The sequence below is a fragment of the Ctenocephalides felis genome, unplaced genomic scaffold (genome assembly GCF_003426905.1).
Source record: "Ctenocephalides felis isolate EL2017-DRISC unplaced genomic scaffold, ASM342690v1 CF-g0.4_SCAFFOLD_03570, whole genome shotgun sequence".
NCBI classification, from domain to species: domain Eukaryota; kingdom Metazoa; phylum Arthropoda; class Insecta; order Siphonaptera; family Pulicidae; genus Ctenocephalides; species Ctenocephalides felis.
The window spans coordinates 21,109,963-21,133,472 of record NW_020539724.1 but is presented as its reverse complement, the minus strand read 5'-3'; the positions used below and the strand labels follow the sequence as shown (position 1 = coordinate 21,133,472).

At 27.3% G+C, this 23,510-nt stretch overlaps 3 protein-coding genes and 2 long non-coding RNA genes across 5 annotated transcripts in view; 4 read left to right on the top strand and 1 right to left on the bottom strand.

The window, feature by feature from the left end:
• Window positions 1-6,738, top strand: part of LOC113383570 — a 62,518-nt gene extending 55,780 nt beyond the window's left edge. Inside the window, exons 8-17 of the mRNA XM_026621826.1 lie at window positions 87-201; window positions 280-416; window positions 494-609; window positions 1,058-1,230; window positions 1,404-1,546; window positions 1,625-1,717; window positions 1,931-2,122; window positions 2,400-2,522; window positions 4,596-4,820; window positions 6,520-6,738. Of these exons, the coding sequence (XP_026477611.1) occupies window positions 87-201; window positions 280-416; window positions 494-609; window positions 1,058-1,230; window positions 1,404-1,546; window positions 1,625-1,717; window positions 1,931-2,122; window positions 2,400-2,522; window positions 4,596-4,820; window positions 6,520-6,620 (1,418 nt within the window). The 3' untranslated portion in view covers window positions 6,621-6,738. The remainder of the gene's footprint in view (window positions 1-86; window positions 202-279; window positions 417-493; window positions 610-1,057; window positions 1,231-1,403; window positions 1,547-1,624; window positions 1,718-1,930; window positions 2,123-2,399; window positions 2,523-4,595; window positions 4,821-6,519) is intronic.
• Window positions 6,739-10,892: 4,154 nt separating this feature from the next.
• On the top strand, window positions 10,893-11,508 carry LOC113383306. The gene is made up of 3 exons (XR_003367735.1): window positions 10,893-11,027; window positions 11,107-11,216; window positions 11,290-11,508. It is a non-coding gene; the product is annotated as an uncharacterized LOC113383306 (long non-coding RNA).
• A 171-nt stretch (window positions 11,509-11,679) lies between these two features.
• Window positions 11,680-13,212, top strand: LOC113383308. The gene is made up of 3 exons (XR_003367736.1): window positions 11,680-11,874; window positions 12,201-12,407; window positions 12,979-13,212. It is a non-coding gene; the product is annotated as an uncharacterized LOC113383308 (long non-coding RNA).
• Window positions 13,213-17,265: 4,053 nt separating this feature from the next.
• On the bottom strand, window positions 17,266-19,876 carry LOC113382991 (replication factor C subunit 5-like). Its single transcript, XM_026621250.1, has 10 exons — window positions 19,700-19,876; window positions 19,565-19,629; window positions 18,817-18,944; window positions 18,666-18,756; window positions 18,504-18,575; window positions 18,266-18,425; window positions 18,075-18,195; window positions 17,910-18,003; window positions 17,499-17,576; window positions 17,266-17,424 (listed from the first exon to the last, which is right to left on the bottom strand). Exons 1-10 carry the CDS (start codon window positions 19,735-19,737, stop codon window positions 17,270-17,272), a joined length of 1,002 nt encoding a protein of 333 aa, XP_026477035.1. The 5' UTR covers window positions 19,738-19,876; the 3' UTR covers window positions 17,266-17,269.
• Window positions 19,877-20,534: 658 nt separating this feature from the next.
• LOC113382947 (cullin-2-like) lies at window positions 20,535-23,063 on the top strand. Its single transcript, XM_026621202.1, has one exon. It carries the CDS (start codon window positions 20,787-20,789, stop codon window positions 23,061-23,063), a length of 2,277 nt encoding a protein of 758 aa, XP_026476987.1. The 5' UTR covers window positions 20,535-20,786.
• The last annotated feature ends 447 nt before the right edge of the window (window positions 23,064-23,510 follow it).

Here is a 23,510-nt window from a genome sequence, read left to right as displayed (position 1 = left end):
CACTTCATAATAGTTTTGCTTGTTCTTAATAAGAAGAATAATATGTATGTTTTACCAAAATTTTTAATATTATTCATAATTTTTAGTTGAGGAGTTGGTATGTTTAGCATCATTCAAAGAAGGCTCCATTAAATACCTTGTTGGCAAAATTACTCAAGTTAACCGCAGAATTGATACTAGCACTCATGAAGAAACTTACAGGTAATTTCTATAGTAATATCTTTTTATTTTAGTACATTATAATTTGCTTTATTTAATTATCATTATAATGTTTTACAGGTGTTTTGTTTACAAGAAAAGTCATAGCATGGGAAGAGTGACGTACGAAATTGCTCAATCAGCTGATGCTACTTGCAACGGATTGACAAGTATGCAAAATATAATTGAAGGGTCCAAAACTATGAGACTGACCTCAGGTGGGTTTAGACAATTTAATAACAGAATATTTATTTAAATTTGTTTTTATTAACGATTATTTTAAATAATGTTTTAGTGGACAACCAGCATAATCGTTGCAGATTTCCCTCATGGATCACAGATCATCATAAATGGTACAGTCTGGACCATTCCAGAGTGTATCACTTTTCTCATAAAAATGCAACACTTAGGGTAAGCAAAACCTGAAAAGTTTGATATTAATACTATTTCAAGAGAATCAAGTTCCAAAAACATTTTGGAATGGAAAACCCAATGTTCAGGAATGTAGCTGATTATGAAATTTGAAAATGTTATAGACATGTTATAGATTTAAGTAGCTTTCTAGTGCTGAAACTGGAGTTAAAAATCATTGCAATATTAAAAAATTACATGTTCAACTAAAACAATCTAAATCCTAACCCATTTTATTAAAAATATTTAACCCAATAAACTTTTTTTTTTATTTTATTTAACAAACGGTTCTGAACATTAAATACTTCATGCTTTTGATTGGGGCTCTGCAAATACCTTCTACTGAAGAATAAGCTTTGAAATTAATTGATTTTGATATATAATAAAATTGGAAAAGCGAAACTAATCAGTTTGTTTCAATAAATTAATCAATTAAATTTATTTACAGATATCTGATTCAAATAATGATCAGTTACAACAATCGGGAAGCATTGTCTCAGATCCTTCTTCATTATCAGCAACCAACAACGGTGTGAGAGAAATGAGATTGGTATGTCATGCTATTTTGCAAGCTGTGGATAATAATCGGGTTCAGATCATTGCACATGTAACAGAGGGATGGTAAGCATAAGAAAAATATCATTAAAGACAATTATTGTGTTAATCAAAGTTTTTTTATAATTTTTTTTTTAAAAAATCCTACAAAATATTGATATTATCAATACATATTTAGAATCAATAAAAATAAAAGAATTTATGAAATTAAGATGATTATATTAGTATTTTTCTTTCAGTAATTCTGGGCACATATGCATGGCATTTGCTCGAAGAGATACTGGTGTGATAGAACTACAACAATCAGAAACTGTTCGAGACCATTCTGATGATGCTTGTCATGATTTCCACACTTCAAGAATAAGACATCAAACTCTCATAAGTCAGTTGAATTACTATTTATTAAATATGCCATTAATTAATCATTGTGATTTAATTTTTTTTTTTTTGTATATTTTAGCATCAACCTTGCAGCCAAGACCTTGTCCGCATGCAGGGAAATATTATGTCCGGAACGAAATGGTTTCAACTCGGAAGAAGAGACAGAAACCAGGTGTGTGATTATTCAATTTTTAATGAATTTTTGGTATTAAGCCTTTGCTTTTTTAAACTTAACAAATGCACAATTGGCCGTAAATAAATATGTGTCTATATTATATTATTGGATAAGAATGAAAAATTTAGGCTTTTTGTTTTCAAAATATATTATGATTTTTTTTATTTTTATGTTTGAGAATAATTTGCATAAAATAATTTACTCATGTAGGTGCTGAAGATTCCGTTAGCTCAAATCCATCACAGACTTCAAATAATGGAGCTGGTGGAGGTTCTGGCGCAGCGGTTGGATCAACTGCAGAAGAATGTTCTGAATCTTCACGAATGGTGCACTCATTGGAAATGGGGTGCTCAGCCACCAGCAATGAAATGCTAGTGTTTAGATCGCAGTGCTCGGATACAGGTTAAAACATAATTATTATGTTTTCTATACTAAAATATTAAAGAGTAGAACAACTTTTAAGAACTTTCAAGAATTATAGGGTTTGTTTGAATTTAATATGGGAATTCTCATACTTCTATTTGATTGTACCAAATGGTAGTATCATCATATATAACTCACAGGATTGTAAAGAATAAATTACGTGTTTTACTGATTTACTGATTCATATTTTAATAATTATATGAAATTTTGCAAAATTGTTTTCAAATACAAGTTGTATATTTTTCTTCATTTTTAGCTTATACCTGTCATGGAAGTTGGCACGAAGCAGGTGTGAATTATTTAATTGCTGCTCCGATCTCACGAAAATCGAATGATGTTCGTCGATACTGCTTTGCATATACGCATACTCATGCTAATGGTAAGAACAAGACCTTTTTTACCTTTTCTATTATAATATGACTTTTTTTTAAATTAATTGCATATTGATATATATATATATATATATATATATATATATATATATATATATATATATATATATATATATATATATATATATATATATATATATATGAGCCCCTCAGTGCAGACATTGACTAATTCCATTTTTTGAAAAAACTGAGATATTAGTGCGAAAGTACTCAGTGTAATCATAACTGTTAGTGATAATAATGACTTTTCGGAATAATTAAAATTAACACTGTAAAACATATTTTTTTTTTGACCTCTGAATAATAAGTCATTTATTTCAGAAGACATTTTGATTAACTCCATTTTGTAGTGCATATGTTCCGGCTGGACCGGTTTTCGGGTTTCATGAATCACAAATAAGAATTTGATAAAAACATAAACCCTAAGATTGTTTGGCAAAAAACTGTAGAGTCTCAAGGATGTTACAAACTTACATACTAAAATTCGTGTACCCGGCAAAACAGAAATATTAAAACTGTCTTAAGTTTATTGAAACTTGTTTAAAATACGGAAATAAGAGCTAAGTCAATTGAAATGAAATTTCTGGTCAGTGGAAATAGCTATTAGATTATTGAGTCACGTGTAAAAAAAATCGAGACATTTTTTCACTAGATAATTGGTACAATGTAATAAAAACATGTAAAAGGAAAGCGCCATTTTAGCTAATCCAAATATTCCACGAAGATTTTTTATCAACAAAGCCATTAGAACAATCACTAGCAGAAAAGTAACCATTACAGAGTGTCCAGTAAATTTATAAAGTTAGAAATCTTATATAAGCCAATATTATATAATTTAAATATGTCTATAATGAAGATACGTATTTTAAAGCTATTAATATAAGAAAGTCTGTACCAGGTTGACCAAAATGTTTGAATAATATACAATAGTCATTATTATATTATAAAGCTAGAACTTTGAAAAGGAAAAATTGAGAGACATAAAGGACTTGCTAAAATTCATTCCCCCCACTACGAAAAATTGACAGAAATTATTCTAATCATCATAGAATACAGCTGATAGAGAATTACTGATTAATCACAAATAATATATTACAACAGTTAACATTTATTTTTATGAAAATGCTTTAACACAAATATATAAGAATTAGGTTTATTATTTTTTTTCAGTTGACAACTTGATTAACTCCACAAATCATATCAAATCTTTAACTTGAATTATAATTATTTACTCACTATTTACTGTAATTAACCTTATATACCGTCACATGTAAGCTATATATGTATTTATACGTTCTACATTATATTTTCCAACTTATATTATTACAGGAATTTTCAAAAGCAATTTGCATTACTTCATCGCTTTTCTCCACTTTCTGTTTTTTGGAGTTAGTCGATGTGTGCACTGAACGGCTCATATATATATACATTATTACAAATTGTAATGGTTGTCAATTTTTGGAAACTTGCAAAAAAAAATGCAAATATAGTTAAGTAGTTAAAGTTTAAAAACGGACACAGATGTTGATGAGTTTGTCTGATGAATACGTGGTGACTGGTCTGAAGAAAATGGCCAATTCCTTTGAATTAAAACATGAGATTATTGAAAAAGATTTTGATAATGAGCACAACAAATCATAGTATGTGTTCTGTGTTTAGACAGAAGGGGTTGATAAAGTGTATAACTTCACTTAAGGGCCTTATAATAATTTATAAGCAGCTTTCTAAACTCTAAAAGATTATGGATAATAATCACCCAAAAAAAGTTGCAACAGTTTGAGAATAGGAGTTGTTCAACGAAACATATCTAAAAAGCATTAGGGCAAGAAAAAAACAATAATACAATAATTTAATTACTAAATAGTAAATTTATTTTTTATGGAATATCAATGTATCTGCTGAAAAATTGCTGTATGATACGACCGATTCGATATACGAGCGTTGATAGAACAAATTTACTCGTATGTCGGGCCAACACTGCGTATTATTATTATTATTATTATTATTATTATTATTATTATTATTATTATTATTATTATTAATTGTTATATTTTTTGTAGGTTCCAGCACATCTCCAACATCAGCATTTCAGCAGCAACAAATCAGCTTCAGTGGAAACTACCAGCAATCTCAATCTCAGTCTCGATTGCAACCTCAGTCCAGCCAGTCTACTAGTTCTCGTCCTGGTGGAGTAGCCATGAAGCTTTCTTTGTTGGCTGAGACTTGTCATCGGGACGTCGAACTTGGCTCTCAGGGAGAGAGAGCTTATAATTTGACTGGGAATGGTATGAATTATTCGTAATATATAAAAATTACAAGTTTTGTGAATTTTTCTATATGTATAAAAAATATCTTATAATTATGCACTCGGCTGTTCAAATACTTCGTGTATTTTCGCGCTTATTTCAAACACGGTGTATGTCCTAAAGACGCGGTTCATTATTTCAAACATTAATGATTTTTTATAATTATACCACTTTTTGTAACATATAATATATAAAGGCTGTTTATCAAGGCCATAAACTCTATCGCTGAGCAAAGTTACATTATTAAGTACAAAGAAATGGCCCGACCTATCTTTACCAGAAACGAAATAACACATAATCTTCAGAATTTTTGACAAAGAAGATGATAAAAATTTTTGGCTTGATCATTATAAATAAATTAATCAATACAATCAATATAATCGAATTTTATTAATTGGCTTTCAATGTTTCAAAGTTGATGGAGCCGCTTTTTTGTAAATGTCGCCGAAATTTGTACTAGCTTATGGATATGAATAATATAAGATTCATAAAATGTTTAAGGGGGTTGTTCTTTTTTTTGTTACTGTTTTTCTCGAAATGTATTGATCATAGAGACATGCGTTTTTTTTTAAACAAAAATTACAAAATCATAGAATATTAAGAAATTTTATATATTTTTTTTTGTTGCCGTCATTTGTTAACCAGGGGGCGCCAAAGTGGGCATTGCAAAATCGATCTCCTTTGCGGTGCCACAGATAAATCCGTTGCGCATCGCCTGAAACAAAAAAAAAACGAAACTACGTTGAAGAAAAAGTTTGAATCCAGTCCCCCTACCAAAATAAAAGATATAAAGCAAGAAAGAAAAAATGGCAGCTATTTAAAAAAAAAGTGTTAAAAAAGGCCTTGTTATTGGGACGAAAAGCTTCGCAAAATTTTTTTGCGTTATGTTATCAAGTTGTTTGAGATAGGGGGACTAGGTATTGCAGTGGTGAACAAATTAAAAAAAATGCAAGTCGATCCGACTTGTAGTCTTTTTTTAATTTGTGGCACCGCATTGAAAAAAGTCAATTTGAGAAAAACGTATTTAAAGTTTTTAATATAATGTACTAAATACATCATTTAATTTAATGTACTAAATACACCATGGTGTTCAAAGATGCTGACACATTAAAAAGCATGAGGTATTATAATGAAAAAGAGAGCAGCTGGCATACAATAGCTCCGGAGCGATGAAAAAAACGGTTTCAAAGGATCATACATATAGATATATATATATATATATATATATATATATATATATATATATATATATATCTATAACTTCGTCAAAAATATAGATATTGGGATGATTTTTTTTAAAAAATAATTCTAAGGTTTTTAGCTTTCATAATATCAAGAAATCTCAAAATCGAAAAAAAATAAATAAAAAAAGAATAACCCCCTTAATAAATGTACCGAGCAAAAAAATTGTCGTGATCTCTTTATAATATTAAGCTATAAACATTTATTTTTGAATATAAGTAGTCATATTTTATTTGTGAAAATAATTAGTTTTTGCTCAGGTTTTTAAGTTAAATTGATAGTAGAGTATTATCAAGCAGTAAATAACACTATTTTAACTATTTTAAGAATTGTCTAAGCTTTGTTTTTTCTAAATTATACAGTTGAAGTATACTATTATCAAAACAATCACATATGAGTGAAATTCTATTTTATAATAATTTTGTTCTGTCCATAGGCACATGTGCAGATCATTCGAGCGCAACAAGGTGCTCTTCACACTTTGTCTCCATGCTGTGTTTTGTTTTGCTTTGTGTCATGTATCAAATAACAAGGTGATAAATTTACTTATAAAATTCAGTGAAGTGAACAACTAGATTTTGTATTCAATTGCTAGACAAGTAAAGACATGTATGTGATGTGTATACGTATTTCAAATTGTTAGTATGATTCACACGGGCACGAATATATACTTGCATATGTATATACATGTTTATTTATAAATATAAACATATATACATATTCATGCATATATTATAAAGATAGCTTTATATACTTACTGTTTTTATTTATGTGTGATTTGTGTATTTAGATATTTGATTGGATTTATATATGTATATGTATGTGTAAATATATATAAATACATACACATATATATGGGAATGATTTTTGAGAGAAAGTATATGCAAATAAGTATTTATATAAATAATATATTTAAAAAAAAATCCCAATTGAACTGAAATCGGTTTCTTTTAACTGACAAGCTAAATTGTTTGTTTTTAACTAGATGTGATTATTATATTGTAAGAAATTATATTAATATGCATTTATCTGTATGTGTGTCATGCACATATATACATATATGCATCATGCATATATGTATTACATATAAATGAATGCAGATTCATTGTAAAACATCTGTAAGTTTTAGAATATTTTAGATTTGATCAACGTGTATTGTATAGCTTTTTAAATTTTCATGTTCGTCAAGATGCTTTGAAAGGGAGCTAATGTACATTAACATCTGTGTATATATTTATTAAATTTATTATAATCTGCTAAATACTTGGAAATTAGTTGATATATATGAAATATTTCTATAAAACGGTTTCAAAATAGAGAAATTTAAATGATCAAATGTTTTTATTATAACTTATACTTATAGTAACGTTTTTATTATAACTAATGCAGCGGATTTTAATAGATGCTTGCACTGTATAAGATTTATTCTGCTTTAAGACTTAAACATTTGTTATGTATGTTAGTTCTCGAATTATTTACATAACATTATGTAAAAACATAAAAAAATGGTTTCAATGTATTAGTACCTTGTTATATATACATATATATATATATATGTGTATATATATTTATGATTTTTTGTAGATTAACATTTTAATTTCTCTTATACTTCAAATTATACTTTTTGAAGTATTCATAATATAATTGAATAATTGACATGAATATAGTTTGAATTAAAATAATTATATGTACATAAATATTATAAAAATAAAAATTGTCAGGTTTCTAAAGTTTTAGCATAAATATGCACGTACACACACAAAATTATGCTGGAAAATAAGATTCATGTATAATTTTTTGTTTATTACTTTATTATTTTACTATACTGAATAATCTGGATTTGAGAACTGTTGGTTATAGGTTTCTAAGAAAGTTTTTAATTAATTCAGAGTGTTTAATTAATTCTCATTTATTATATTAATTGTTTATATGCATAACTCTTTTTTGTGTGTGTATGTATACGTATTATCATCTATGTCAATATCAATATATATTCATGATAACATTTATATGATATGAATTAAATGTTAAAATGAAATAATTGATACATTTGTAAATAATATAACTGTGATTTTATGAATATGAGTGTTGAAGCGACAAGTGTTTTTTCAATATGAAAAATATGTACAGTGTGAATGTGTAAATGAGTATAATATATATGTGTATATATATATATATATATATAATGTATGTATATATGTATAATGTATGCGTTTAGCGATGTGTCAATTTGGAAAACTTAATTTGAAACAGATTTTAATTGATTTGTTTTTATTGTTCTATATAAGATGAATTATTTCATTTTTTCCTCAAAATAAAATTATCTGAATAATAAAATTATTCACTGACTCAAATAAAAAAAACAATCTTACTATCAAACTTTATAATTTATTATCAGCGGATCTTAGATTGATTTAACATTTGTTTATTATAATTAATTAAAATAAGAATGTTAATATTAAATAAGAAACATATTTGTTTTCTTTTTACAAATTGTTTGAATGGCTTCAAATATAGTCAGTGTGATGTTATTGTTTTTCATGACAAGTTTTAACTATATAAATTTTATGAATTATTTTATTTATATTACATTATAGTCCTGAGATGAATTAAGTAGAGTCAATAATTATTTTATTCGACTTCTGGCAAATTTTGAATTGGCATATCACTGACATGTATATCTATGAATGTTTGTGTATATACTAAAGTCATCACAATAGAACCAGTTTTTACTTTTAAAGAAATGAAGGCATTTATTTTCTAGATTCGCAACTGTTCCAATTAATTTTTAGAAAACAAATCACTTTTACTGTCAGGTATAACTCAGTGCTGGATTTACAGTAGGGGCAATCGGGGCTACTGCCCAGGGCGGCAAATTTTTGGGGGCGGCAAAATTTGGATAGTGAGAAAAAAATTCTATACAATATAATCAAATTTTTTTAACAATATTTTTATATTTCAAGAAATATAATTAACAAAACATAATACGATTGCAATGCAAAATTTGGGTTAAAATAACCGATTATTAAAATTTATTATTTTGCCTTGCCTCCCTCTCCGAACGTAAATTATCAAATTGGTTCATAAGTTATTAAATTTGGCAATTTGGCTAATATAAAGATCCGTAAACAAGCTGAAAGTTTAAGAAAAATATTTACTACAGTTCTCGAGCCCTCTTAAAATGACGAATTTGTGCACTTCCAAGCTTATAGCGTCGAAAAAAATTTAAACTAGTGACTCATGGCATTGTGCATTAAGACAAATTACTGAAACATCCCGTACTGAAAATTACATTTCATAAAGAGCTTTAAATTTTATTGAAAAATGAAAAAAAACTTCTAAAATACATTTTTTGTATTTTGAAATTTTTCGAAAATTATAAACTTTTTGCAAAGTTTTTGAGAAAAAAGCGTCGAATAACATTCAAAAAAATTTACAGAATAAATAACTGCTTAAATTTGTGGGGGGCAGGTTTAGCGGTTTCGATGATCCAATAGAAAAATTTGAAAAAGAAACATTTGGCGGACAAAAGTGATCATAAGACATATGCACATTAAATTATCAGATACTTTAAAGATATTAAAATAATAAGTATAAATTTTGTTTACATTTATATAAGTTTTGTAACATTGTTTATCCGTTAGACTGCGACGCGGCGCTTACGCGCTTCTATATTTTGTCCCTCGCAGCTAAAGCAGCGCGATTGCTTTAAAAAAAGTTCCAAAGTTCGTAAAATTTCAGGGATGGGGCGGCATTTTTGTCAGTGCCCCGGGGCGCCAAATTTCTAAATCCGGCCCTGGGTATAACTATTTCTTAAATTGATTACTTAGAAAATCTTCTTTTCTAATTATTTTAATACTCATGAATTATCAGTTTTGATAACAGCTCCTTCTCTTGAAATCTAAGCTCTTAGTGTATACATTTTTAATCTGAGCAAACGTTGGTAAAAACTTCATCTTGAATTGGAACATTATTTGTTTATAAATAGATGTACGTCTATGGAAAATGTACACACATTAGGTACGTCTGAAATGTATGATAGAAGGGCATATGTGAGTATATTACTTGCTTGCTAATGGCTATTTGTAATATGGGCAAGGTGTTATATTTTGATTACAAAAATATGGAATATATGTATATGTATATGTCTGTATATACATACTTTCACTTTATATGTAATTCAACATATACATGTACATATGCAAATATATGTATGTAATAAGTACATATTGCAATGAGATATATTAAAATATATATAAACATGCAATTTCTGCTCTTTTATTTGCAGTTTCTGTTTTCAGATAATGCAAAATAATAATGCTTATTATATCTACTGGATTAATTTCAAATTATATATTTGTCCTAATAATAATATAATTTACGTTTTTTTTATTCAAGCAGGTAATTTTTTATAGAATATACTAGTACTAAACTCTTAATCATTTTAACTGTATTGTATTATTATATTCATTTGATAATGTTACTTAATATATACTACTTAATGAATACCTTTCACAAGAATTTAGTAATAGTCTGTTGGATCAATTTGTCTCTTATGTAGATTATTAAATTATCTAATAACAAATTAAGCAAAAAAGGTTTCGTTTGAATATTTGCGCCTTTTTTTAATTCTCTATGCGCCTAGGCGATTGCATACAGCGCCTCTATGCAAAATTGTTCCCAGTTCGTAGGGAACTACGTAGTGACTACCGGGTTCATATGGTTCTGTGTCAGATGGTGCCACAGACCAAACGTCAAACGTTTGACAGTTCTTCGACGACAAGTGAATATGAATTCAAAATAATCGGATGAATAAATGCATAGACATTATTAGAATATGATATATTCATAAATACGGATAAATATATATTGTTTTGTATATCATTAGATGTGTACTATTTTTTGCCCTAACAGAAATTGAATATATAAGTACCAATAGTAAAAGTAAGTACTAAATGATTATTATTATATTTCAAATGAAATTTTTAATTGTAATCGTTACAATCATTATTATATTGTCTAGGGTTACAATGTTAGTATTATCATAGTTTAAGGGGGTCTTCTACCTTGGGGCCTCATTTTTGATACTGTTTTTTGATAATGAATCCAAGGGAAACCAATAATTCAATGAAGGTGCGTTTTTTTGCATTTAACTTGTTTATTTCTATTCTTTTAACATAAATTTTAATGAAATTTTACTTTCAAGATCCAGAATTGCTGTAAAAATCATTGAAATGAACAAACAAATAGTCAATTGATCAATTACTTTTCGAGATATTTTGTCAACCAGTTGCGAAAACTGAGATGCATTCAAAGATTTTGATGCATTGATCATGGAAGAAAAGTTACTTACAATCTATCTGCAATGCCAGGGCTATAAAGTACCATTTCAATATTATATTTCTAGTACAAACTTGGGAAAATGCATTCAAAGATATTAATGCATTAATCTTGGAAGAAAAGTTACTTATGATTTTTTACAAACAAGTATTTAATTATTAACAATAATTTCACTTAATTTTTATTTTTTAGTGTTGTGGACTCTTTTGCTGTTTCAAGTAAAGAAATCTTGGAAAAAAACTGTTTGCGAAGGTAACAGATTCATCACTGTACCTCAGGGATAATTAGACAAGTCTTTATACATGTAGAAGTTATCATTTAGATCAAGTCTAGACTTGATCTAAATGATAACGATTATATCAGCTGATATAAACTCCTTTATTAAAGGTTACAAATACTGTTAATAGTACCAAGTCTGATTTCCAAATATTTCCTAGAACATTAGGTTTGGGTAAGTTTTGCCACATTTTATAAACTTTTTATTCTGAAATAATAATTATGTTTGTTTAATACTGTATTATTAGATCTCCCAATCAATTTTATATTACTTAAATCGACATTTAAATATCCAACTAATAATAAAGTTCTTTGAAGCATTCAACATATAATATTGTTTTCTGAAGGTGCATCAGTGAGCTTTAATTAATTGTTAATCGATATTTACAGGACTCAGTTCCTAAAGCTGTTGTTTGTAATTTATTAATTTTTTGTCATTAACAAGTATTAAATACTTATTAATACTATTTGCAATAATTTTAAAGAAATTCTTTTTTATAGTTTTATGGATTCTTTTGCTGATGCAAGTATACAAATTTAAAAAAAATATATAAATACTCGGGAAGGCAACAGACTGTACTTCAAGGACAATGAGACAATTCTTGATAATAGAAGAATGCATTTAGATCAAGTCAGATATTAAAGAAACTTTTAATGCAACAAGTTGGATTTGCAAATGTTATATAATTCCTAAAAATATAAATATAGGTAACTATATATAAATTATTATTATTATTATAATTATGTATATGATGAGAATCAAGAATTATAATTATATTGTATAAAAGAAGACTTCAAGCATTCGAATACATTCATAATAATCTTGTGGAGATGATGATTTTTGATGGATTTGATTTATATTTTTTTCTATATACAAATATATTTTTTTGAGAAGACTAGATTGTAATAATATCTTGTTTCCTTATAAAAGTATGTTAGTAGTAAAATATTTTATGTTTATTATGATTTTTTTTTCATAATAAACATTATATTGCTATTATTTAAATGTTGAAATAATATTACTAGAATTCAATTAATCTTTATTTATTTTTTTATTTATTATTTAGTATGCAAAATAATATAAATACATTCATTTGGATGCATATAATTAATATAATTTTTATAATGATAATGTAAATTATAGAAACCTTACTGCCAAAGACAAGAAGGATATGATTATTACTGTATTTCATATATTCATAAGTTTATTATTTAATTAATGTTGTATTACTACATTCTATTATTTGTTATTACAACTAAAATTTGTTTATTATAGGAGATTCTGAGAATCCAGTGCAACGTGCCTATTCACATATCCTGCCTGCAATAGACTACTCTGACTTCTGATTTTTAATGTCGTTACACTGGATCATCTTCTCAGTTCTGAATCCTGCTATAGGCCATCTCCAACACAGACTTTTGGAATAGTCTAACTGAACATCTCACAGTTTCACACAGACCTTATACACAAGTTTTTGTCAAATTATCCACTTTCATCTATTGATAAAGTCTATTTATAAGAATCTGTTGACAACTTGCAGAGGCAACTAAGCACAAATAAGAAAAATGAAAAATCTGATCATGAGTATTATAATGATGTACAAAAAGGAATAGTCTGTATACTTTAAAGACCAGTTTTAGTTATATGTGTGTTTTACATCGTCTTTTATATCATTGAAGTATTTCTTGTAAATAAACTTTTATAGATTTTTTATGAACTATTTGAAACTATTTAAAACAAATATTTATACAACAGTAATACAACTTATTATATTATAACGTACAAGTGTATTATTGAGATTTAAATCGAAATCTGATAGCAATTAATTTAATATACAATTAATATTGATAAGATTATAAAAGAGCCATTGTCCTCTGCCAAATTGTATGTACAATTATTATCATAACTTTAATTGTTTATAACATCTAAACTTGTAAAATATGTGATCAAACAGAGTATTTAATGCAAATTTAAGTTTCTTTATAGTAATTCTATAGTTATACATTTTTATTTGTGCTTGTTAGATTAAGTTACTGTTATTTTTTATTTGCACTTAACTTAAAGATCTAAATTTATTTTATATTAATTTGCTGTTGATTGAGAAATATCTTCATCAAGCAAGGAAAACTGTATTCAAATTGCTAATAAATTTATAATGAATAATGTACATGATAACAATAATATTAGCAATCTAGTTACAATCATGTTAGTTAAATCTATTGTGATGAAAATTCATTAATCAGATGTAAGATAAATAAGTCAACTTATATATTAGTTTTCAACTAGATTTTGTTAATTATTCTCATTAAATGCCACAAGTTCTTTAGACAAAGTATATCCTTGTAATATTTTGCAAATATATAAATAAAAGCATAAATAATTATATTTGATTCTTTTATTATAGAATTTATGTGCATTTTATTGAATTTTCAGGTTGCTTTTGGCAAACAATAATTAATAGCCACAGATATTATTTTTATTAATTTAAAATTTAAAAATTAAATACATTTTATTGATAAAACAAACTATTTATTTTGCGTATTCACTATTATTTTTATTATTCAAAAACTATCCATAAGAATTATCCCTAACGTTTTAGCAGACGGCCCTGCGTATTACTAACGTTATTTCATTTTCGGATTTGCGTCTGCTACCCTGGTAGTATGAAGCCATTTCAGTTCGAAAAATGTTCGGCAAAATTAAATTTTCATACAAAATCTCGTCATTCTGCCAGGGGAACAGTCACAATTCTGAATTTGACAGCGCGTTCATATCGCACAGGACCGCCTGCTGAAATGTTAGGGGTAATTATTTTGAATATTTATTTAAATTAAAAATGCAATTTATTGTTTTGGGATATTTTAATAAGTTTTGGTGATGGGAATGGTATTTTAACATTAATATTATTGTATTAACATTTAAATGAATAGTAAATAGGCATCATATAAGAAACAATTACTATAAGAGACAATTTAGTTATTCGTGTGTATATAAGACAATTTTTGACCTTCCGTCAATATTTTCTCAAAAATTTAATATTTACAATATCCTGTTGTTATTAGTTAGTCGTAGCGTATTTAAATAATGAAAATACATTTATAAGTATTATCTGAGCGAGTGAAATTATTATAATGAATTTTAAATTAATTTAGATATTTATTTAAAAAATGTTAAAATACGGTCCTGGTTTCTTGACAAATTTCATCCTGCTTTTTGATTGGTTGGCCCCGCTTTCTCGCTATCTCGATAAAAGAAGAGTATAGAGCATTCTGGGCGCCGGATACAATTTGACAGCTACAAAATCATTTAACGTGTGACCGTTGATGAGAATGCATCTCAATCAAGATTAAATTATTAAAGTTTTTGGTGTAGTTGTGATTTTTAATTAATTCTAATTGCGCATTACTCATGAAGCCAGTTTATAAATTAAAAGGAGAATAATGGAGAAACATATTGAATACAGGAAAAAATATAACCAACTAAGGGGGGTTATAAAAGACAATCACGTCGCCTGTATCGTAAGTCTATAGATCTTTTTTGCAAAGTGACTATTTTATATTAATGAATAATTCTTCAGGAAAGTACTGCTCTAAAGTAGATTACATTGCAAAAATGCAGCACAGTATTCTAATTTTTAACATATACTTATTTATTGAAAATTTTATTGATCTGAAGCAGATATCTTGAATCAACATCACTCTCAATTTCAAAAAGATATGAAGATAGAGCTGTTAAATTGAGAGATGATCCTATCCTGACAGTAAATGAAATAAAGTTTTCGAATATTTTATATTTGAATATACTACAATTAATTTAAGTAGCTAAATCGAGATGAAACTAGTTGATCACTGGAAAAAATATTGCACAAAAACTTCCAGTTTATGTATTAGGCCGTGCACTATTTACTAGATATATCAAAATTTCAAATTTTTTATTTTATTTGATTTCTATCACTTAGGAGTAGCAGCTTATAATTATAATTATATATAAGCCTGGCATACCGAATATACTACTATACCCAGTAGGATTTGTTTCTGTTTCTTGGAGGGTATTTATGGTAGTTTTTGTGAATCTGATAAAAAAGTACTTACTTATACTTGTAAAATTATAATATACTATAGTAGGAAATAATATACTATGGTGGAAATTCACCTAAGCATGACAAAACATAGAAGATCATTTCATCAATGTATTATATAGATATAATATACTGAGATGAATATCTCATATATCTTTCATGTTTAGGTAGCACTTTACTTCTGTCAGGAAGTTATTAAAGCAGCTGATATATGAAGTTTAGATCACCAACAGGCTAGGCTTGTTTGCTACTGACTTCTTTGGATTATCGAATTCTACAATATTGTACTTAATATAAAGCATGATACGAGTTTGCAATGCTCCTATTGATGAAGTAGATTTGAAACAATCTGTTGACATCTTGAATAAGTAATAAGAAAGATGAAATATCTGAGAGTGAACATTATAATGATGTAAAAAGCAAGTTGCCTTTGTATCTTTGAGAAGAAGTGAATGGATACAATCTCAAGAAATATTTTTATCTGATACTGAATCATTTGGTTAAAGTGATCTATTCAACCATGAAGGAAATCTTGAATAAACATCATTCTTAATTTCATAATGTTTTGAACATAAAGCAGTTAAATTAAGAGATGATTCTATTTTGGCAGTAGGTGATATACAAATTTTTTAATATCAAAATGATGATTTAGATTTGAAATATCTCAAATATCTTTCAATTATAGGAATCACATTAAACTTCTATCGGCGAGTTTTCAAAGATGCTGCTATTTCTGGATTAACAGGCTAATGATTTTGGCATTTGCTGATTATCAAATCCTACACTTAATACATCCTACGCTTAATTAGTATAATGATTTCGCAAAATGTCAGCATTACAATGGCAAATTTGAAGTAAGTTTAACTTTTCTAATCTTTTAAATAATTATATATATATATATATATATATATATATATATATTTCAAAGTAACTATCAACCAATTTTTTTTGCCCGGAAATTTTTTTTTGTAAATCGAAAATAATTCAGATTTTACTTTTAATTCTGACTATAGTTCTCATATACTTCAAACAAATAATTTCAACTTTGCAATTCCAGTTTATATAATTCTTATAAATATTAGACAATGTTACAATATTTAGAATAATTTATTTGAAAACATTCAGTATTCCTCGAACATTTTGTTACGGTACGGGAAGTTCCAGCAATTTGCCTTAAGGCACGATGCCATACACCCCACTAGTTTATATATATATATATATATATATATATATACATTATTTTCATTTATTTATATATATATACACAATTTCTAAATATTAATTTTTTTATAAAATAAGTGCAAGATTCTAATATTGTAACGAATCCTATATCCGCATAAATATATAAGATATCATTGTAATAAGAAAAAAAGAAATATTTAACAGTTTTGTGAAAGCATAAAGAAAAGTAATAAGTCTTATAAAAAAAATACATTTATTATTTTAAATAAAAACATATCATAATCAAATATATTCATCATCCTTATTCACTTATTCATTATCAGGAATAACTTTATTTCTTGCAACCATAAAAGTCGATATAAGAGCTGATAGCTGCACGTTTTCACTTGCACCCATTTCCAAACGCATTTCTATTTCAGACAGATCTATTAGAATTTCACCCAACACCTGATTCGGCAGTTCGACTGTAAAAAAAAATGTATTTGAATATAATTTTGGAATGTCTTAGCATTTATAACATGTATGTGAAAAAATATACCTCGTTTTATAAACCGGTGGATTTCAGTTAAAATATCATTAAGAGCTAAACCTTTAGCAGATTTTATTTCCTGAATATCTGTATAACTTGTTAAAGAATTTTATATAGTAACAAATTAAAATGTACTTTGCAGTATGAGAGATAAGAACTCTTTCAGATATTGTTGTGAAAAGAAAAGGAAACTGAATCGGACCTATATTGAGAAGATTGCTTAAGAAAGGAAAATTAAAGGAAAGGAAATTGAAAACTGAAGTCTGAAGAGTAAATAGTAAAGAAGAAAAAATAGAGGTAAATTAAATGTAATGACCACATGCATAATAATAATTATTATTATTATAATAATATGGATATATATTTCCATATATATATTCAGGGTGTGAGTGTGTGTATAAGATTTAAAATAAAGGATACTGTTATATGTTTCCTTAAAATGTTTTTCATTCAATAGCCATCGAACAATATGTGAAATATCATTTGGTATTGGATGACCCACACATGTATACACCTAAAAAATTATACCACATTAGTAGATCAAAGTATTTTATAAATTAAGATATTTGATGAACAAATATTTACATTTTCTTCATTAACAACATCAAATGCCATTGATGTACTTTGCAATATATTCAAAACTTTACGCATATCTCCACCAGAAAGTGTTAATAAAGCTTCTCTTCCATCATCTGTCATGTTAACTCTAAAACAAAGACAATTTTGATACAATACAACTAATCTTTGTAAAAAAATCTAATAAATTATTCACTAACTTTTCTAACTCAGCAATTTGATTCAGTCGTGGAACAATTTGATTCTTATCCAATGGTGCAAACCTAAACCGAGTGCATCTTGATTGAAGAGCTGGTATAATTTTACTAAGGTAGTTGCATATAATACAAAATCTAACATTTTCTGTATACTTCTCGACAACTGAAAAAAGACAATACTTAGTTATAATTAATTGTCAATTAAAATATATGTATTTGGTAAATACCATTGTGAACTTACTTCTTCTGAGTGCATTTTGTGCATCGTTGGTCATTGCATCTGCTTCATCAAGAATAATCAACTTAAATCCACCTAAATATACCAAACAGAAATAGTAATGCATAAAGTTGAATTAAATTGAATGTTATACACAAATTCATGAAAAAAATTTACACTCCATACCTTTGAAAATAGTTCTTGTTGATGCAAAACTTAAAATTTGTCCTCTAACTATCCCAATACCTCTATCATCAGAAGCATTTAGTTCAAGTACCTAGAAATATATACGAGTTACTCAAATCAAATTTTATAAATGGTCAATATTGAAATGTACCATTGAATTTAACTGTGCAGGTGTATATAGACGTTTTGCGCATGCCAAAATGGTACTTGTTTTTCCTGTACCAGGAGGACCATAGAATAATAAATGTGGGAGTTGATCAGCATCAATGAATTTATTGACTGAAATAGATAAAAATATAATAATCATAGGAAATATACATGTACCTAAGATAACAAATCAAATAATTAGTAAGAAATATGGTAAATATGTGTCAAAAAACTATTCTGTTTAAATCAATAGTCAAAAACATAAAATCATGGTTAATAGAAGATAATTTCTATGTGATGTTTATAAAGATTCTTATCCAGGTTTCTTTTAGGCAAGCGTTATTTAGAATCAGATATCATAAAAAGAAAAGTTTTGATCTCATATTAAGAACAAAATTACTATTACAATCAATAGTTGTCATTTGTTTAGTGCAGAGCTTCAAAATTCTAAATATACTGGATTATGAAACATCTTGAAAATAGTCTTATTTTTGCAAAGCTAATTAATGATCAACCATATTTTGAAGACCACTTTCAGGCCATAAACAATCAACATTAGACATCATTAACAGTTAATCGGGTTCAATTATTTAAACATGTGTCAAAAATCCAGCATTATCAACAAATGTACAATATTTAAAAAAGAAAATATAATTAACAATATTCTATACTTGAGACTCTATTTACACATATTTTGATCAGGCAAATATAAGCAAGACTTGGCATAAAAATAAACAATAAAAATGCATTACTTGTTTTAATAATTTCCTCATGAGAGACCAAATCATCAAGCTTAGCTGGTCGATATTTTTCAACCCTGAAATTACAATAATTGTAGTAATTTATTGCATTCCTAAAAGTTGTACAATAAATTTAATATTTTTTACCATGGCAGATTTGATGAGGGTAACTTTCCTAAAGTCATTTTAGTGCTTTTAAAGTATTTAATACAATTGTATCACCATGAAATAAAAATATACTAATTAGATTAATACTATTCAAATTCAAATAATTATAAGTAATGAAAGTAACAACTATAAACTAAATAACCAAACAACAGCAACAGTTAGCGATAACCACAATTGTAAAATGTCAAATGACAAATAGTTCCCGCGCATACATTTTAAACAGCTTGTGAATGATAGATGTCACTAATAGTTTTGGAGAAACTTCAATTTAGTTCAAAAATGATATATTAAAGAATAAGAATTTATTATTTATATGCAAAACAGTTAATGAAAATATTAAGATTGTTGAATGTTTAAAACTTTAAGGTACAAACTTTACACAAGTAATGGGATATGTCGGTTCTTGTAAGTTATTTTTTAAATATATTTATTTACTTACAGAATATATATTTACAGATTTATGGACTTATAGAAATGCTAAAATGCCAATTCGCATTTTACCATACTGAAGTATGGCAGAATTAGTTTTCAAACAGTTTTACTTTAATTGATACTGTATTATACGCGTTAATTAATGGGATTATTTAAATAAAATATTGGTTCAAGAATATTAATCAAAGGTATTACTCATTTATAAAAAAAGGTTTGATCATAAATGCTATTGAATATTCTATATTAATTATATTGAATTATATTATATATAATTCTCAACATTTTATTTAAATTCATAAATTGTTCGTTAGTTAAATAGGCGTTGCCAATATTACCAACAGATGTCACACTGACAATGTATTAATAGATTGTGATTGTCATTATGATGTCAAAATACTTTTTACTGATTTAATTTTCGATCACTATTTTACATGTATTGTTAAATGATTACATTTTCTTTCTGCAATTTGCATATTTGACATATTATTGGCGAACCACTAAAATATCTTCAAAGCTGTCAGTACCTTGACATTCAGATGTAGGTTACTTGCGAGTTTAATGTTGAACAAAATAATTAAAATACATTATGCACGGTCTGTGATAGTTCAATTCAAACCAAATATATTAATTAAAAATGTCGCTGAAGCCCAAAAGTGTGGATTTCGATCAGATCTGGGCGGGTCTAAAAATAATAGTAAAAGATATAGTTTCTTTGAAAAGAGTTGAAATCAAAGACTGGCATAGCAGCTTTAGTGTTGTTTATTCGCTGTGCACTGCGAATCCGGAGCCCTTCGCCGACAGATTGTACACAGAGACTGAATTATTACTCAAAAATCATGTAATAGATCTTCTACGAACAGAAATTCTCACAGAAAATAACAAGCTTTTGGTTACTAGTGAATCAAATGATGAATTTCCTTTGTTATCTAAATATTCTAAGCTGTGGTCGAACTATGAGAATGGTATTAAGTTTCTTGATATTCTATACTCATATCTGAACACACAACACATTAAAAAGCAGAAACAATCTGAAGCCGAAATTATATATGGTAGTATAATTACAACAGATTATGATAAAATGGAAATTAAAGAATTAGGTTTGGATCTGTGGAAATGGCATATGATAATGCCTTTAAAAGATTACCTGTTATCCTTTTGTCTCCAAGGAATTGATCGAGCCAGAACCGGTTCACTAAATAGCGAGGAGAGGAAGAATTTAAAAACGGTTATCAATAGCTTTGTGGAAGTAGAAGGTTATAAGAAGAAAGGTAATTTAAATCTATATCGTGAAGTATTTGAGATTACTTTCTTAGATGCTTGTGCACAACATTACAAACTGGAAGCTTCAAAACTTCTTCAGCACTGCACAGTTAGTGAATATATGGAACAAGTTATTCAAAAACTTCATGAAGAAGTAATATGTACTCAAGTTTATATACACACCAGTACACACCCTAAATTGAGACGCAAGAGTGAGGAGTGCATGGTTTTAGAACATAAAGACTTCCTATACAGTGAAGTATATGAAATGGTTTCTCAAGAAAAGAAAACAGATCTAAAAAATATGTACACTCTTTTGCAACCTATAGAAAATGGTTTGTCTAAATTAATTGCTACTTTAAATGAGCACATCAAACAAGAAGGTATGAGAATATTTTCAGGGCTAAAAGGGGATAATATACATGTACAATTTGTGGAACAGATGTTGGAGATTCACAAGAAATATAAGCAAATGATTTTAGAAGTATTTTCGAATGATCAATTATTTTGCAGTGCCATGGATAAGGCATGTGCAACAGTAATTAATGCTAGAATTAATGAAAGAGCTCCTTGCAGAAGTCCTGAATTGCTCTCTAAGTACTGTGATAGTCTTCTTAAGAAATCTTCAAAGGGTATATCGGAGTTAGAAATTGATGAAAAACTTACAGCTAGCATCACCATATTCAAATATATAGATGACAAAGACATGTTTCAGAAATTTTATAGTAGGATGCTTGCTAAGCGTTTGATACATCAACAATCCCATAGCATGGATTCGGAAGAAGCTATGATAGATCGATTGAAGCAAGCTTGTGGATATGAATTTACCAATAAATTACATCGCATGTTTACAGATATGTCTATATCTAGTGATTTGAATGCTAAATTTCAGAATTACATCAAAGACAACAATCTGGATTTAGGTATAAATATGTACATGCTTGTTTTACAAACAGGGGCATGGCCTTTAGGTCAAACACAAACTCAATGTGCAGTTACAGTTCCGCAAGAACTAGAAAAGTCCATGCAGATATTTGAAAGCTTCTATCACAACCATTTCAGCGGTAGAAAATTGAATTGGTTGCATAGTTTATGCAATTGTGAAATAAAATTGTCATATTTAAAAAAAACTTACATAATAACTATGCAAACTTATCAAATGGCAATTTTGTTCTTATTTGAACAAACAGATTCACTGCTGTATAAGGATATTGAAGAAGCTCTACAATTAAATAGTGATACTCTACAAAAGCATGTTTCAAGTCTTATAGATTCCAAATTACTTCTAGTGAGTACCGACGGAGAACTAGTAAGCAATTCTAAAATTTCTCTAAACCTCGAATACTCCAATAAACGCACAAAGTTCAAAATAACAGCAGCATTGCAACGTGATACTCCGCAAGAAGTCGAACATACGATGACAGCTGTTGAAGATGATAGGAAAATGTTTATACAGGCTGCTATAGTCAGAATTATGAAATCCCGTAAAGTCCTGAAGCACAATGCACTTATTCAAGAAGTATTGTCACAATCAAAAGTCAATTTCAATCCCAATATTGCTATGATTAAGAAATGTATAGAATCTTTAATAGACAAGCAATATATTGAACGCAAACAGAACTCTAGTGATGAATATAGCTATGTTGCATAAAAAATAATGTTATTTTTTGAATATTATATTAAAACTATTTGCAAAACTTGTAAAGTAATGTTTTGTAAAATAATTTTGTAAAATAATTTAATTCAATGAAATGTTAAGTTCAGTATGCATTAATAAATAGTACATGAAAAATCAGCACTGTTGTATACTGCCAAGTAAAGGAAATGTTTTGTATTATATACATTTTTTGAATTTTATTTCTATATCCGATTTTATTGATTTTATATAGAGGTGTGCAAATAGGCTAATATATTGAAATATTTTAACATGTTTTATCTTTATTTAATATTTTGAAAACAGATTTGTGTATCTTTTATTGTAAGACATGTATGGGATTGTTTTTGAATAAAAAATATTTAAAATCTTGTACTGCATGTTATTTTCAGTATAGTATTTGTAACAGCATAGTAAATTAATAATTTATAATGTGTATACATA